Source organism: Pleurodeles waltl, chromosome 3_1 (genome assembly GCF_031143425.1).
Source record: "Pleurodeles waltl isolate 20211129_DDA chromosome 3_1, aPleWal1.hap1.20221129, whole genome shotgun sequence".
Classification (NCBI taxonomy): domain Eukaryota; kingdom Metazoa; phylum Chordata; class Amphibia; order Caudata; family Salamandridae; genus Pleurodeles; species Pleurodeles waltl.
Window position 1 is genome coordinate 392,391,705 of NC_090440.1, and position 17,643 is coordinate 392,409,347.

A 17,643-nucleotide genomic window follows, 5' to 3' on the forward strand; every position below is an offset into this window, starting at 1 on the left:
ACCATGTTTTTGTGATGAAGAGGGTGTCAAGCTTCTAATAGATGATAAAGTCTGTGATGTGTGGTGCGTGGAGTGCAGCAGAGCAAGCATTAATGAGCATGATTTGGAATCTGAAGTTGGAATAGTTTGAGGGTGTGTAGTAGTTAATGAGATGTGTAGCAGAGTGGGTCTAATTGTTGTGAAAATGCTGCGTGTGTATGGGTCATTAACATCTGAGTGTGATTTTGGGGATAGATATCTTGGAGTACTGGTTGATGCACATGATTTTATCATACCTTTTAAGTTTCACTGGAACAGAGGTTCTGGCAAAAGGCTCTACCTGCCCATTTAGGTAATGCATGCCCTTTGTTGAGAACGCCCTGTAGAGTTGATTGAGTTATACAGAAGACAGGAAGTGGTGTCAATTCCTATGCTTGGCTTCCTCCTTTAAAGATGGTTTTGGGGGTTAACCCATTGATGTCAGTTCTTGTTCAGATGGATGATGCTAAATCCTGTGATATCACTTCCTGTGCAGATGGATGGTGGGAAATGCAGATATGCCGTTTCCTATGCAGATTAATGATGAAATTAAGTAGTTTTCCTTGGAAGCCAGTGATGTGTCTTCCTGTGCAGATGGATAAGTACAGATATTTCACTTTCTGTGCAAATGAATGTTAGAAAGTTGCTTACTCTTTCTTGGCTTCTTCTTTTAAAGAGGGGTGTGGCAGGTCACCAGTTATGTCACTTCCTATGTAAGTGAGTGATGTGAAATCCAGTGGTCTCACTTCCTGTGTAGTTTGATAATGGCCAGCAAGACTCCAGTAGTAACTGTAATTTAAAAACAGAAGTCCTGCTAGTCTTCATACTTTTTAGTGATCCAATTGATTGTCAGAACCAAACAGACTCTAGTATAAGTTTTGCTTTTTGTTTTTTTATAAGTGAGTTAAACTTCATCTCATGGGTAAGCATTTTAAGATTGCATTTAACGCGATTACTTTCTCATATCTGGGCAGTTTCTGATTAAAAATGCTGCTCTGCCCCACTTCCCCTGCAGCATTTAAAATATGCATAGCTAATTAACACTAAATCAACGGTCTCAAAGGTTTGTGTTAAAAATGTGGATTGTGAATTATGAAATATCCCCAAACCTGCCATTCTAAAATGTGCTCAAAGACGTTGTGTTTTTTTTTAAGATCCATAGAGTTAAGTCAGTCACCTGCGACCATGAACCAGAAGTGCCTTTTCACCTTTTAGTGTAACAAAAATCAATGTAATGCTAAATGCTAAGAAAATCAAATTCACTTTAAAAAATGCTTTTTGTAGCTGACCTTCAGTCCTATCCTAGGGCTCATGCTATCCAGTTAGGTATTCACTATAGAAATACCAAACATACACAAGTGTCTGTGTAGGAGGAAGCCAGAAGACGTACAGGCATGGTGAAAAAGAAGTAGGTATGGGTTCCTCCTATTTCCAAGTATTTAAAATATCGTCTGCAAACCTTGAAACAGACATGTCAGTGATTTTTTTTACCAGTTAGAGCATAGAAGGATGGAGATCAACGTTCTTCTTTGCTGCAGGTGTAAAAAATCATTTTCCACATAGAAATGTGATTGTTAACCATATTGTTATATATGGCTCTCAGAGAGCCGCCATCATTTATTTCAGTTTCGGAAAGTCATAACTCCTTACTATGGCATCACAACAGTTTGTTATCAACTGTTCTGATGTCATAAAAGCCTTATAGAGCTCTCTAAGAGCCTGTCAGGGCAGATCTGCGTCTCTGCTGTGACTGAAAGCAGAAAGCTCAGCTGCCGGGGGGTGGGGGGGCGGTGTAACAGAGGGAAGTGAGTTTCAATTAAGGTTGGCAGGTAAAATGTTTATTTATTTATTTTTCCTTTGGGGAAGGATACATAACGGAGGCCATTTTATGTATGGTTCCTCCATTATTCCTCTGCCACTGCCTGCCAGTTATAAGCAGGGGCACAAAGTTTTGGGGGTCATGCATACCGTAAAACTATAAATGGGCAAAAAGTAAATTACAGGATGTTTTTCCACTTCATAGTTGTGAGTGGCACGCCCCCGTAATTTGTTACCCATCTATAATTTTATATATACCTGATGACCAGTAAAAGGAGCTCAGAGGAGTTACCTTAGTGTGAGACTCGATGCGAGACAGGTGAGGAGGCTGGTTTTACTGGCTGCAATGAAACGAAGAAAGGGACAAACACTTTTGGCTATAACATCTAGGGCAGTATTCATTGAGGAATAAAGAGAGCTCTACCTGACAATGGCAAAGTATGAAAAATGCTTCTCATTTTTTGTTTATTTTATTTTACATGTTTCACTGCTACAACAATTTAGCTTTGTTAAAAGCCGTTGTTATTGGCATGCCTAAGTCACTAAATTCACCCATCCAACCATTTTACATAGAGTATTGGATAGCCAGTAACTATGTCCATAGCCTTGTCCATCTCTCTTCTGTTAATTAGGACATGTATGATTGTTTTAAAGGCTAGAATTTCAGTTTGTGAATCTCTTTTATTTGGAGGTTTATCTAACCACAGTAACACATAGGGACGCAAAACGTTGAGACATACTTTCGCAAAAATGGTAAGGCCAACTTATGAAATCCCTTTATTTAAATCCATCGCTTTTTACGTTAGTAGTTTTGTAAATTATGTTTTGTGTTTTTAAAGGACAAGCAGAGTGTCGATCGTTGTTGCTAAGCTAGACACGTCAATAGATGATTTGTTTAGCAGACTACCTCAATACCTAGTGGCAGACGTGCCACCTTGTGGCCACTTAAAGGCACTTGAACAAATATTGGGTTTATTGATATGCATGGGTAAGGCAGAGCTCATGGTGGTTGGTGTCTGTTTAGCGTTATGACTCGTTTTTCTAACATTTGCAACTCCGTTTTCATGAAGGTTTACTTAGTCTGCAACACTACTATGGAGCACATGCATGCAAAATAACTTTAAACATATATTTTTGCAGAATGTATCGGTTTGCAGAACTGTAACACCATCAGCTGCCATGAAGATTATTTCTCCAAGAGATTTTGTAGATGTGGTTTTGGTTAAACAGTATGAAAATGGAACTTTAACATCGAATGGTAAACTATTTAGACTCCTCATACATAAGTGTTGTGCATTGATGTACTGTAATAATTTGCCCTCAAGTTGAAATTCTTTTGTATAATGTTTCGCAGCTGCAAATGTACAACATTCAGACTGTCCCCCTCAACCAGGCTTTGTGAGAGGATTTAACCATCCATGTGGTTGCTTTTGTGTTCCCATTCCAAGGTAAGAAAAGATTGTATTTCGGCATGTACTCCAGATACTTTTATATGGGCAGAGTTGGGCAATTGCCCAGGGCCCCCATCTTTCAAGGGGCCCCTGGAAAGGTGAACCGTCTCCCCAGCTCACTTCTGTGTATTTCTGATTCTTAATCCGTAACGTAAAAATGAATATTGTTTGGCGTCACAGGAATTTAATTAGCAATAAATGGTTAATACAAATCAAAGTTGTTCCAAACAGGTGCCCTTAAAATATTTTCTGTCATGGGCCCTCAACATTCTTAAGATGACACTGATTTATTTAACACCTATTTTAATTAAAATAGATTGAATCTTTTTCTTGGAAAGAAATGTTAACATCCACTTATCTAAGGTAAGGGCACATTATGGTTACAAACCAAAGCCTTAGATGCACTTATATTTCCGAGTTATAGTTAGTTAAACAAGCATAAAGAAGACCTAGTCCAGTGCTGGTGACTTCACTGTTGGCATACTAAATCTTGTTACTGACGTTGTGAATTGTTTAGTCATACCCCCTATCCTGCCAAGTAATGTAGCGCTGGGAAACCCTGTTTGGGTAGCCGTACGCTCTACAAATTACAATATTAATAATGACAAGTATTACATCACAAGGAGATGAAAGTTTCCTGCACTTCCGCTAACAAGTTCTATGCATATTGACAGACATTAAAGGCAGATGTGTAGCTACAGTATCATTGTTTACAGGTAGAGGCTCATGTATAGTAAATATCTCTTATATTAACATAAATAAGTAATAAAGACTGTTGTAGTCCCATAATTCATTAATATCGCTGCACTATATACCTGTCAACATCGAGGTTTCCTGGCGCCAAAAATACAAATTTCTGGTAACGTTTTCTAGCAGTACATTTAATTGTGTTGCTTAAATGCAGTTGAAATACTGTAGTATCAACATTTAGATGTCCTACCATATGATCTCTATAGACAATAATGCCTGCTGCTGATGAACTTGCTATTCGCAGACGTCACACACATAAAATGTAGTTGTGAGTCTGCAGTACTTGTTTCATCAATGTCACCAATGAGTTGAAAACAGAAAAATATTGTATTTCGCTATCAATAAACACATTAGAAACATGCAATTGTTTGTGGCTTCGCTGAAGTTATGGATAAAGACATTGGTATAGTAATATGTGATCCTTTAAGTGATGTTATTAATGATAGAATTTGTGATGTGAGCTGGGATGTTTTTTGTGTCGCTGTGAAGGATTAATTTGCGAAACTTTTTAGTAATGTAGCTAGCATTAACTATTAAAGTTCAGATATTTTTTGGGTGGGAGAAGTGGGTTTGGCACTTAACCACAATACCGATTCACTTGTTTAAAATGGATTGTTTTTATAACGTTAGGTAATTACTGATATTAATAGACTACCATAATGCCCACTAATGAAAGAGTTTTCATCAGTCGTTTTGAAGTCTTGCAATGATATACTTTAACCACTCCTCAGATGTCCCTGCTCAGCATTGCCTGTTCCCTGTCCATTTGCAATCCAGGAAGAGCCTATGGCCACTCCCTAATCGGAGCACTGCAAAGCCTTTGTTCCTGTTTTAGGAATAGTGCCCCTCCCCAGTTCCAGTAAGGTATAAGCTGCTTCTTGCTCCACCTAAGCTTAATATCCTTGTTAGAAATGGGGTTTTTGGTTGGCAGTCAGGTTACCCTCTGTCCAAGCAAAAGCCCTCACTCTAGTCAGGGTAAGTCACACACTATCCAATATTATCCTGTGCCCACCCTCTGGTAGCTTGGCACGAGCAGTCAGGCTTAACTTAGAAGGCAATGTGTAAAGTATTTGTGCAATAAATCATACAATACCATATAGCACCACAAAAATACACCACACAGTGTTTAGAAAAATATATAATATTTATCAGGATAATTGTAGGTCAAAAAGAATAAAGATGAAATGGAAAATTGTAGAACTATCACAGGGAAGTGATATAAAGGGTCTTAAGTCTTTAGAATGTAATAAAGTGTCTTTCAAGCACAAAGTACCTGGTTTCTGGTGGAAAATCTCCTCAGAGGGCCACAGGTGAAGAGATGCGTGGAAAAAAGGGGGGTGTGCGTCGATTTCCTCTCAGCACACACCGACTTGCGTCGTTCTTTTCCACGCGGGGAAGTCGGGCGTCGTTTTCCGGCACGCAGACAGTCTCTTTTTGTGGATCGCGGGGATTACCAGATGTCCCGGGTCTGTGCGTGGATTCTCCTGCTTGTTTTCCGGCTGCGCGTCGTTCTGCGGGGCTGCGCGTCGAAGTTTCGATCTCACGGTAAGCGTCGCGTCGATTTCTCCTTGGAAGTCGGGCGGCGTTGTCCTTGCGAGGCCGTGCGTCGAAAGTTTGGTCTCACGGCAGGCGTCGCGTCAATTTCTCCTTGGAAGTCGGGCGGCGTTGTCCTTGCGAGGCCGTGCGTCAAAGTTTCGCACTCACGGTAGGCGTCGCGTCGATTTCTCCTGGAAAGTCGGGCGGCTTTGTCCTTGCGAGGTTGTGCGTCGAAGTCTCGATCGTCCCGAGGGCGTCGCGTCGATCAGCGTCGGTGTGCGGCGTTTTTCTCGCCGCGAAACAAGCTGTGCGTCGAAATTTTCGGCGCACGGAGCGTCCAAGTGAAAGGAAGAAGTCTTTTTGGTCCTGAGACTTCAGGGAACAGGAGGCAAGCTCTATCCAAGCCCTTGGAGAGCACTTTCACAGCCAGACAAGAGTTCAGCAAGGCAGCAGGGCAACAGCAAGACAGCAGTCCTTTGTAGAAAGCAGACAGGTGAGTCCTTTGAGCAGCCAGGCAGTTCTTCTTGGCAGGACGTAGTTTCTGGTTCAGGTTTCTTCTCCAGCAAGTGTCTGATGAGGTAGGGCAGAGGCCCTGTTTTATACCCAAATGTGCCTTTGAAGTGGGGGAGACTTCAAAGAGTGGCTAAGAAGTGCACCAGGTCCCCTTTCAGTTCAATCCTGTCTGCCAGGGTCCCAGTAGGGGGTGTGGCAGTCCTTTGTGTGAGGGTAGGCCCTCCACCCTCCCAGCCCAGGAAGACCCATTCAAAATGCAGATGTATGCAAGTGAGGCTGAGTACCCTGTGTTTGGGGTGTGTCTGAGTGAATGCACAAGGAGCTGTCAACTAAACCTAGTCAGACGTGGATTGTAAGGCACAGAAGGATTTAAGTGCAAAGAAATGCTCACTTTCTAAAAGTGGCATTTCTAGAATAGTAATATTAAATCCGACTTCACCAGTCAGTAGGATTTTGTATTACCATTCTGGCCATACTAAATATGACCTCCCTGCTCCTTTCAGATCAGCAGCTGCCACTTCAACAGTGTATGAGGGCAGCCCCAATGTTAGCCTATGAAGGGAGCAGGTCTCACAGCAGTGCAAAAACGAATTGAGGGTTTTTTACACTACCAGGACATATAACTACACAGGTACATGTCCTGCCTTTTACCTACACAGCACCCTGCTCTAGGGGATACCCAGGGCACACATTAAGGGTGACTTATATGTAGAAAAAGGGGAGCTCTATGCTTGGCAGGTACTTTTAAATGCCAAGTCGAGGTGGCAGTGAAACTGCCCACACAGGCCTAGCAATGGTAGGCCTGAGACAAGGAAAAGGGGCTACTTAAGTAGGTGGCACAATCCGTGCTGCAGGTCCACTAGTAGCATTTAATCTATAGGCCCTAGGCACCTGGAGTGCACATTACTGGGGACTTATAAGTAGATTAAATAGTTCAATCAGGTATGATCCAAAGTTACCATGTTTACAGAGAGAGAGCATATGCACTTTAGCACTGGTTAGCAGTGGTAAAGTGCGCAGAGTCTAAAAACCAGCAAAAACAGTATCCACAAAGTGGAGGGAGGCAGGCAAAAAGTTAGGGGTGACTACCCTAAGGCTGTCAGGTCTAACATGTGTCCCCCCCAGCTGAAAGTGGGGAGAGCTACCCGACCTCTTGGGAGCTCTCATCGCTAAGGCGGAAGTACCTGGAGAGACCATCAGCATTGGCGTGGTCAACCCCTGGGCGATGTTCCACCGTAAAGTCCATCCCCTGTAGGGAAATGGACCACCTCAAGAGTTTTGGATTCTCACCCCTCATCTGCATGAGCCATCTGAGGGGCCTGTGGTCTGTCTGAACTAGGAAGTGAGTCCCAAACAGGTAGGGTCTCAGCTTCTTCAGTGCCCAGACCACAGCAAAAGCGTCTCTTTCAATAGCACTCCACCTCTGTTCCCGTGGTAATAGTCTTCTGCTAATAAAGACTACCGGTTGATCTCTGCCCTCCTCATTTAGCTGTGCTAGAACTGCCCCTATGCCATGCTCTGAAGCGTCTGTCTGCACGATAAATTCTTGGGAGTAGTCAGGGGCCTTGAGCACGGGGGCCGTGCACATGGCTTCCTTCAGGGCGTCAAAGGCTTTCTGACAAGCCTCTGTCCAATTCACCAACCTAGGTTGCTTCTTGGACGTGAGTTCTGTCAAGGGGGACACAATGGTACCATAGCCCTTGACAAACCTGCGGTAGTATCCGGTGAGGCCTAAAAAGGCTCTCACCTCAGTCTGGGTTCGAGGTGGTTGCCAGGCCTTGATAGTTTCGATCTTGGCCTGGAGTGGCTGCACCTTGCCACCACCTACTAGGTGTCCCAAGTACACCACGGAACCCTGCCCAATCTGGCACTTACTAGCCTTGATGGTCAGGCCTGCCTGTTGCAGGGCCTGAAGCACCTCCTTGAGGTGGAGCAGGTGTTCCTCCCAGCTGGAACTGTAGACAGCTATGTCATCCAGTTAGGCTGCACAGAAGGCATCCTTGCCAGCCAGGACCCCGTTAACCAACCGTTGGAAGGTAGCGGGGGCATTTTTCAATCCAAACGGCATCACCCGGAACTGGTAATGGCCGTCAGGGGTGGAAAAGGCGGACCTTTCCTTAGCCCCCTCAGTCAGGGCGATCTGCCAGTACCCTGAAGTAAGATCAAACGTACTCAGGAACTTGGCAGCGCCTAGCCTGTCCACGAGCTCATCAGCTCGGGGGATGGGGTGAGCATCAGTCCGTGTGACTGAGTTGAGACCCCGGTAGTCCACGCAGAACCGGAGTTCTGGCTTCGCGCCTGGGGCAGTAGCCTTAGGGACCAACACCACTGGGCTGGCCCAGGGACTACTGGACTTCTCAATAACCCCTAGCGTCAACATCTTGGAGACCTCCTCCTTGATGCTGGCCTTCACCTTATCTGACAACCTGTAAATTTTGTTCTTCACAGGGAGACTGTCACCGGTGTCAATATCATGAACACAGAGGTGGGTCAGTCCAGGAGTAAGGGAGAAGAGGGGGGAGAACTGCTCCAACAGCTCATAGCAGTCTCCTTTCTGGTTTAGAGTCAGGGAGTCAGACAGAATGACCCCGCTTACGGACCCATCACCTTCTTGGGCAGAGAGGAGGTCAGGGAGAGGTTCACTCTCCTCTTCCATTCCTTCATCTGTGACCAGAAGCATGTTGATCTCCGACCTCTCAAAATGAGCTTTTAGTCGGTTCACGTGGAGCACCCTTAGGGGGTTCCTAGGGGTTTGGAGGTCCACTAGGTAAGTGGCCTCCCCTTTCCGCTCCTTTATTTCAAATGGGCCAGACCAGCGGTCCTGGAGAGCTCTGGGCTCTACTGGCTCCATTACCCACACTTTGTCTCCAGGTTGAAACTCTACCAGCGTGGCCTTCTGGTCATACCATCGTTTCATCACCTCTTGACTGGCCTCCAGGTTACTTTGGGCCTCTTTCCAGAAGCGGGTCATCTGATTGCGGAGGGCCAACATGTAGCTGACCACGTCCTGAGGGGGTGTCTTTGGAGCGTTCTCCAATCCCTCCTTGACAATGCTTAAGGGTCCCCTGACGGGGTACCCATAGAGAAGCTCAAAGGGACTGAACCCTACCCCCCTCTGGGGGACCTCTCTGTAAGCAAAGAGAAGGCATGGTAAGAGGACGTCCCATTTACGCCTCATGGCCTCAGGGAGGCCACCAATCATGCCTTCCAGGGTCTTGTTGAATCTCTCCACAAGCCCATTAGACTGGGGGTGATAGGGTGTGGTGAACTTGTAGGTTACACCACACGCATCCCACAGATGCTTCATGTACGCGGACATGAAGTTAGTGCCTCTGTCAGACACTATCTCCTTGGGGAATCCCACACGGGTAAATATCCCCATCAGGGTTCTGGCTACCACCGATGCAGTTACGGTCCTCAGAGGGATTTCCTCTGGGTACCGGGTGGCATGGTCCACCAAAACCAGGATAAACCTGTTGCCTAAGGCAGTTTTGGGATCCAAGGGGACAACAATGTCGACGCCCACCCTTTCAAAGGGGGTGCCAACGACAGGAAGTGGAATCAGGGGGGTTTTAACCCTCTTTGCTGCTTTACCACTAGCCTGGCAGGTAGGACAAGCCCTGCAGAATTTGTCTGAGTGTGTCCTCATTTTGGGCCAGTGAAAGTGGGTGACAAGCCTGTTGAAGGTCTTGTCTTGTCCCAAATGTCCTGCCAGGGGAATGTCGTGAGCCAGACCCAGTAGGAAGGCTCGGTAACATTGGGGGACCACCAGCACACGTGCTGCCCCAAAGACCGGAACCCTAGGCTCACTGTAGAGGAGATCATTCTCCCAATATAGGTGGTGATTGCCAGAGGTGTCACCTGCTGCCTGGTTTAAGGCTTGTTTCCTCAACCCTTCTAGAGTGGGACACTCTTTCTGCGCCTTGCAGAATTCCTCCCTGGTGGGTCCACCCTCAACTTGCCAGCCAGCAAGCTCAGGTAAGTCACCTAGGGTGGCAATGTCTTCCCCAGTTGGCTCGGGAGTCTCCTCCTCAGGAGCCCCGTCAGCCACTGTGGGAACTTCTGGGGCCGGTTTCCCGCGCCCCTCGTCCCTCCTCTTGGCAGCTCTCTGGGCCATCGTTCCAGGCTCCAGATGCCCTTGACTTCCCTCTCGGTCAGCCATGGACCGGGTGGTCATGCAGACCCACTCAGGTAACCCTAACATCTCCAGGTGAGATCTGAGCTCTACTTCTTTCCAAGCAGTATGCTCTAGATCATTGCCTAACAGACAATCTACAGGCATGGCAGGACTCACAGCTACTTTCAGAATACCAGAGACCCCCCCCCACTCAAAGGGAACCCGAGCCACCGGTAGGTGACTCTCGCGATTGTCAGCGACTATGACCTGGTGGAATGTATTAGGGATTATCTGCTCTGTGGACACCAGCTGACTCTTGATAGTAGTCATACTGGCTCCTGTGTCACGCAGAGCCTCCACCTTCTGCCCATCAATGAGGACCCACTGCCGGTACTTGGAAGTATTTTTAGGCATGTGGACCTTGGACATCATTTCTCCTTCTCCCAGGGACACTAGGGAAATCTCTACCTGTCCCCCACAGCTATCTGGGTCCATCTCCCCCCGAGCGCTACACTAGTCAACCCAGGGACCTGTCCAGTAGTGGACGGTGCCCTCTTGGGGCACTGGGGATCGCCTTTATAGTGACCATACTGGTAACACTCCATGCATTTGGGGCTAGATTTTCCTGACCTGTCAAATGTCCCTGGCTTTTTCCCAAATTTGGAAAAGGAAGGGTTGCCACCCCCTCCCTGGGAATTCTTTTGGGGGCCTTTAGAGAGTTCCTTATCTGTAAGTTTATCTCCCCCCTCTTTCTTCTGTTGGGAACCCTGACCACCTTTGTGGGAGTCCCCCCCAGGTACCTTTTTGGACACTCTGGTGCTAACCCAGAGGTCCGCCTCCTCAGCAAGCTTCCTGGGATCAGTCAGCTTACTATCCACTAGGTGCTGGCGCAAATCGGTATAAGTAACATTAAGCATATGCTCTCTCAGGATCAAGTCATATAAACCTTTATAATCTGCTACTTTGTTGCCCCGCACCCATCCATTCAGTGCCTTACTAGAGAAATCAAAGAAATCTACCCATGTTTGTGTGGTTTGTTTGGTGCTGTCCCTGAACCTCTGACGGTATCCCTCAGGGGTCAGCCCAAACTTGGCAAGTAAAGTGGCTTTCTGGAGTGGGTATGTGTTTTGATCCGGTGGATCCAATGTGAGAAGTGTGTCCCTCCCCAATGGCGGCACATAACCCCACATAGCTACCCCCCATTGCCCTTCAGGAACCTCATGAGCCCTTAGTGCAACTTCATAAGCAGCTAACCATTTATCTATGTCATCTCCCACCACAAAACTGGGCACCACATTTTTGGGTATACGAACCTTCTTTTCTCCAGCAGGTCCTGTCTGTATGCTGCCACCATTATTGCTGGATTCAGACTGTCTTGCCTTGATCTCCAGCTCCTTGAGACTCAGTTCATGAGCCAACAATAGTTTCTTTTCAGCCAACGCTCTTTCAGCTTCCACTTGTTTGGCTGCTCTTTCAGCTTCTGCTTGTTTGGCTGCCATTTCAGCTTCTGCTTGAATCTGTTTGGCTGTTCTTTCAGCTTCAATCTGTTTGGCTGCTCTTTCAGCCTCAGCTTGTTTGGCTTCTCTTTCTGCCCTCCTCTCCTCCTGTTGTGCCTCAATTTTCAGTTTTGCCATTTGCAATTGGAACTCCCTTTCCTCTCTCCTTTCCTCTGCGGTCAGGCTTTGCATGGAGACACTGCTCCCTGGTCTGGAAGGGTGCACAATTGCAGTGGTAACACCATCCATAGATAGTGAAAATCCTTCTGAGGGGCCATTTTCTGGCTCCTCTTCCTCATCATCCTCTAAATGGGCTTCTGCCCAGGCCCTCAGCGCCACTTGAAAGTCCTCCTTTCTGGAGGCCCCTTGGGTGGGTACCCTTAATGCCCTGCAGAATCCTCTTAGTTGTTTGACCGTGTATGTATCCAACTGGACTAGGTCAAAGTCCCCTGTCTGAGACCCAGTCAGAGACATGTTGAGTGAGGATTTAGTTTTTGAAAATTGTCAGGAAAAAACTGATTTTCAAAAAGAGATAAAAACCAAGTTGACCTTCAACTGTGGGTAGGTAGTGAAATACTTAGCTACTGTATGTCACTGCACAAATACAAGTCCTATCCTCACCGCTGATCACCAATGTTAGAAATGGGGTTTTTGGTTGGCAGTCAGGTTACCCTCTGTCCAAGCAAAAGCCCTCACTCTAGTCAGGGTAAGTCACACACTATCCAAGATTATCCTGTGCCCACCCTCTGGTAGCTTGGCACGAGCAGTCAGGCTTAACTTAGAAGGCAATGTGTAAAGTATTTGTGCAATAAATCATACAATACCACCATATAGCACCACAAAAATACACCACACAGTGTTTAGAAAAATATATAATATTTATCAGGATAATTGTAGGTCAAAAAGAATAAAGATGAAATGGAAAATTGTAGAACTATCACAGGGAAGTGATATAAAGGGTCTTAAGTCTTTAGAATGTAATAAAGTGTCTTTCAAGCACAAAGTACCTGGTTTCTGGTGGAAAATCTCCTCAGAGGGCCACAGGTGAAGAGATGCGTGGAAAAAAGGGGGGTGTGCGTCGATTTCCTCTCAGCACACACCGACTTGCGTCGTTCTTTTCCACGCGGGGAAGTCGGGCGTCGTTTTCCGGCGCGCAGACAGTCTCTTTTTGTGGATCGCGGGGATTACCAGATGTCCCGGGTCTGTGCGTGGATTCTCCTGCTTGTTTTCCGGCTGCGCGTCGTTCTGCGGGGCTGCGCGTCGAAGTTTCGATCTCACAGTAAGCGTCGCGTCGATTTCTCCTTGGAAGTCGGGCGGCGTTGTCCTTGCGAGGCCGTGCGTCGAAAGTTTGGTCTCACGGCAGGCGTCGCGTCGATTTCTCCTTGGAAGTCGGGCGGCGTTGTCCTTGCGAGGCCGTGCGTCAAAGTTTCGCACTCACGGTAGGCGTCGCGTCGATTTCTCCTGGAAAGTCGGGCGGCTTTGTCCTTGCGAGGTTGTGCGTCGAAGTCTCGATCGTCCCGAGGGCGTCGCGTCGATCAGCGTCGGTGTGCGGCGTTTTTCTCGCCGCGAAACAAGCTGTGCGTCGAAATTTTCGGCGCACGGAGCGTCCAAGTGAAAGGAAGAAGTCTTTTTGGTCCTGAGACTTCAGGGAACAGGAGGCAAGCTCTATCCAAGCCCTTGGAGAGCACTTTCACAGCCAGACAAGAGTTCAGCAAGGCAGCAGGGCAACAGCAAGACAGCAGTCCTTTGTAGAAAGCAGACAGGTGAGTCCTTTGAGCAGCCAGGCAGTTCTTCTTGGCAGGATGTAGTTTCTGGTTCAGGTTTCTTCTCCAGCAAGTGTCTGATGAGGTAGGGCAGAGGCCCTGTTTTATACCCAAATGTGCCTTTGAAGTGGGGGAGACTTCAAAGAGTGGCTAAGAAGTGCACCAGGTCCCCTTTCAGTTCAATCCTGTCTGCCAGGGTCCCAGTAGGGGGTGTGGCAGTCCTTTGTGTGAGGGTAGGCCCTCCACCCTCCCAGCCCAGGAAGACCCATTCAAAATGCAGATGTATGCAAGTGAGGCTGAGTACCCTGTGTTTGGGGTGTGTCTGAGTGAATGCACAAGGAGCTGTCAACTAAACCTAGTCAGACGTGGATTGTAAGGCACAGAAGGATTTAAGTGCAAAGAAATGCTCACTTTCTAAAAGTGGCATTTCTAGAATAGTAATATTAAATCCGACTTCACCAGTCAGTAGGATTTTGTATTACCATTCTGGCCATACTAAATATGACCTCCCTGCTCCTTTCAGATCAGCAGCTGCCACTTCAACAGTGTATGAGGGCAGCCCCAATGTTAGCCTATGAAGGGAGCAGGTCTCACAGCAGTGCAAAAACGAATTGAGGGTTTTTTACACTACCAGGACATATAACTACACAGGTACATGTCCTGCCTTTTACCTACACAGCACCCTGCTCTAGGGGATACCCAGGGCACACATTAAGGGTGACTTATATGTAGAAAAAGGGGAGCTCTATGCTTGGCAGGTACTTTTAAATGCCAAGTCGAGGTGGCAGTGAAACTGCCCACACAGGCCTAGCAATGGTAGGCCTGAGACAAGGAAAAGGGGCTACTTAAGTGGGTGGCACAATCCGTGCTGCAGGTCCACTAGTAGCATTTAATCTATAGGCCCTAGGCACCTGGAGTGCACATTACTGGGGACTTATAAGTAGATTAAATAGTTCAATCAGGTATGATCCAAAGTTACCATGTTTACAGAGAGAGAGCATATGCACTTTAGCACTGATTAGCAGTGGTAAAGTGCGCAGAGTCTAAAAACCAGCAAAAACAGTATCCACAAAGTGGAGGGAGGCAGGCAAAAAGTTAGGGGTGACTACCCTAAGGCTGTCAGGTCTAACAATCCTCAATCTAATTTCTATAATCGGCATGACACTCGGGGAAAGGCTTCATGCCATTGCTTGACAAACAGTGAATGCTACCTTCTTCCGTTTTACCTTGAAGCAAATAATGAACATTTCATATTTTATCAACCCCCTCTCTGGAAAAATATAAAAGCCTTCTATATCGCTGAGACATTTCTTGGCACAACAAGCAGATACAAAACACTGAACAGGCATAACAAGTCAGATTTGCGCATACTTTTAAACCATCAATTTTTCCCTAATGTTAGTTTGAGACAACTGTTCTATTCATACTTGAAACATCTCTGAGTCATCTCGTCCACCAGAACATAATTATTTTCTTAGCCCAGGGTAACGTCTACCTTCAAAAATGTCTTCCGCGTCAAGACAATGCGATTGGCAGAATATAATTTTTTTCTAATGGACCTTGTTGCCTGAAATGCCACTACAGTCATGTAGTAGTTAACCCCGCCCCAAAGGTTCGTTCAATTGCGAATATCAATGATAAGAGGTCTTATGCATTGATTAATTCATTCATTCATCTACCTCTTCACCAAACGTATCTTGATGCCCTTCACATCCTACGTTATTCATATGGTAGGCTATTCACTTTAACTGCGTGTACATGCATTCCTGTAGCCTTAGCTACGCATTTAGGTTTAAATAATTTTATTAATCTTTACATTCGCAGCAACAATCACTGTTGCATCAAACCCTACTAAAGTTTCACCATCGGATGTCAAGCAGGATAACCACTTGCATTATTTTTACAAGCATAAACTTGCTCTAAATTATAAACTCAATTAAGAAATGGTCATTGGAAAGATTACAAAGGGAAGTGAAATGCAGCACCAGAAACGGGGAGGTAGAAAAAGAGGTAAAGGGAAGGGACATGGGAAGACTGCATACCACAGGGGCTTCATATACTACCTCCAACTGTGTTATCCTCTGCAACGCTAGGAGCCCTGTAGTCCCCTTAAATACCATGTGGTCCAAGGTGAGAAACTAAGTGCAGCATTAGGGCATGAACAGTGTTTCTTTGCTGTCCGTGCCACTTTCACTTTGCTATCTCCGTACAGGACACCTTCATGTCAACCGCCTATAAACCGATTTTGCTGAGCCTTGCAAAAGTCTTGTTGTCCCTCACATCCATTATGCTAACTGGCCACGGTTGGGTTACTGTAGCACAATATGGAGCTTCTTTCTCTGGTCTTGGGCTGTGGGGCAAATATCAGGGAAGTGAAGGATCCACCTTCCATCTTTTTGTAAGTTGTGCTTCAGTAGTGATGGCATCTCAAACAAAGGATTCTATAAATCAGGGCCCCCTACTACCTCAATTATGGTGCATTCACCCCATTGGTCATTGAGTTTGTTTTTACTGGCAGGAAGTCCTAAGGCAATTTCGATCTGCTTACCCCATCATGATTAAGGACATAGGACTAAAAAAAAAGTACCTCCAACTCAGACGATTCAGGATTGATCACCAGAAATGCCGGCACTCTGACATGCTTCAAGTGCTACAGAGTTTGAAGAACCTCCACTGTAGCGTCCACGGTCACTAGTTTCTCTGAAGCTGAGGAACCGAAATCCCCTAAGTTGTAAGCTCTCCCTCCTGCATGACTGCCCGTATCCTCCAGTTGCTGCACATTTCTACCAATTTCTTCTGTGAAGGATTCCACCATTGGTGAACGTGACTCAAATGCTACAAACATTTTTTCAACTTTTTTTGTCCAGCACTTCCATCATCTGTGTTTACTCTTCTACAGTTGATATCTCAGTCTGCTCAAGATCACCCCACCACCTTTCTTCCCATACATGTTTGTCGTTCCAAGAAGTCTTTCCTAACTTTTTTTAGGGTGTATTTCTGCCCTGTTTTTAAAACCAAACCTGATTCGGTGTTTCTTTTCTGTTTTTCACTGTTCCTTCAGCAAGATCCACATCTCTGCCCAGACTTGCATTGTTCTGGTTGCCATAGACCTGCTCCATCTTCAGTTAAGCCAATACCATATTCTCCGATTGTGGAGCATGACAAACTCCATTTAGCCTCTGTGATCTATCCATAACAAGAGAACAATCTGCCCCATCCCCACATCGAGGAGAAAGGACTCTTGCCTATTTTAGGCGTTGCTATTGCCATCTTGCTTTCTACATTACTACTCATTGGAGTCTCTTCGAGCTCCCAGAGCTCAGCAGTCACTAGCTTCATTTGATCTCCAGTCCCAGCAGGCTGAACACCTTTGTTCGCCACCAGGTTATGTGCTGCCCTTGCTGAGCAGAAGACCAGAAGCATCTAATAAATACCCAGCGATTGCAAATCTATATGGTACAGGATTTTTAATTCGCATCACAGAATTTCATCTTTGCACGACTTTACTAAGTTCCCACAGCAAATATTTTAAATCACCAATAACTGTCTTACTAACCTAGAATGAACTGATCCTTGGAGTACAAGACACGTGGCAGGATATTGTACCGTACTGTATGCTGCACCATAACAAAATGAATGTCCTAGGGTATATTTTTCAGTGAGTCAAATATCATCACCCGTGTTTTGCTTATATCCTCCAATACCATTCTCCTCTCAAGATCTCTTTTAGTTTCACCTTGGTGTCTTCTTCCCTACGCTGTAGACATTTATACCAACTATGAAATGGGTATGGAAAAGATTAGTCAAATATTATACAATACTTGCTAGACATAGCCATCATAAACTACCAAACATGATAGTGATTCTTTGAACATCTATCTGATTTCATCTTTGACTCGTGAAGTGAAGATTTCTTAAGTCTAAGAAAGGAATCATTCCCTAGTGTTGTTTGATTTGCACAATGCCCTTTCAATCCACCTTAACCAAAATGTACTCCTTTGATTACTTTTGAGTTGTGAATTATGCCAAAAACAAGCACAACATAAGGCTACAGCATTTTATTTCAAAGTATGGTAAACACTTTTCTCACCTGTCTCCAAACAGTTCTGAAACAGCTTTGTCAGTTTTTCATTCAATATTACCTTTAGGACATAGTTACAAAAAATGATATTGGATCTGTA

General features: G+C 45.7%; 1 protein-coding gene across 1 annotated transcript in view; it reads left to right on the plus strand.

Moving 5' to 3' along the window:
* STARD5 (StAR related lipid transfer domain containing 5) overlaps positions 1–17,643 on the plus strand; it is a 74,232-nt gene that overhangs the window by 42,154 nt on the left and 14,435 nt on the right. The window contains exons 4-5 of the mRNA XM_069222583.1: positions 2,977–3,094; positions 3,191–3,284. Of these exons, the coding sequence (XP_069078684.1) occupies positions 2,977–3,094; positions 3,191–3,284 (212 nt within the window). The remainder of the gene's footprint in view (positions 1–2,976; positions 3,095–3,190; positions 3,285–17,643) is intronic.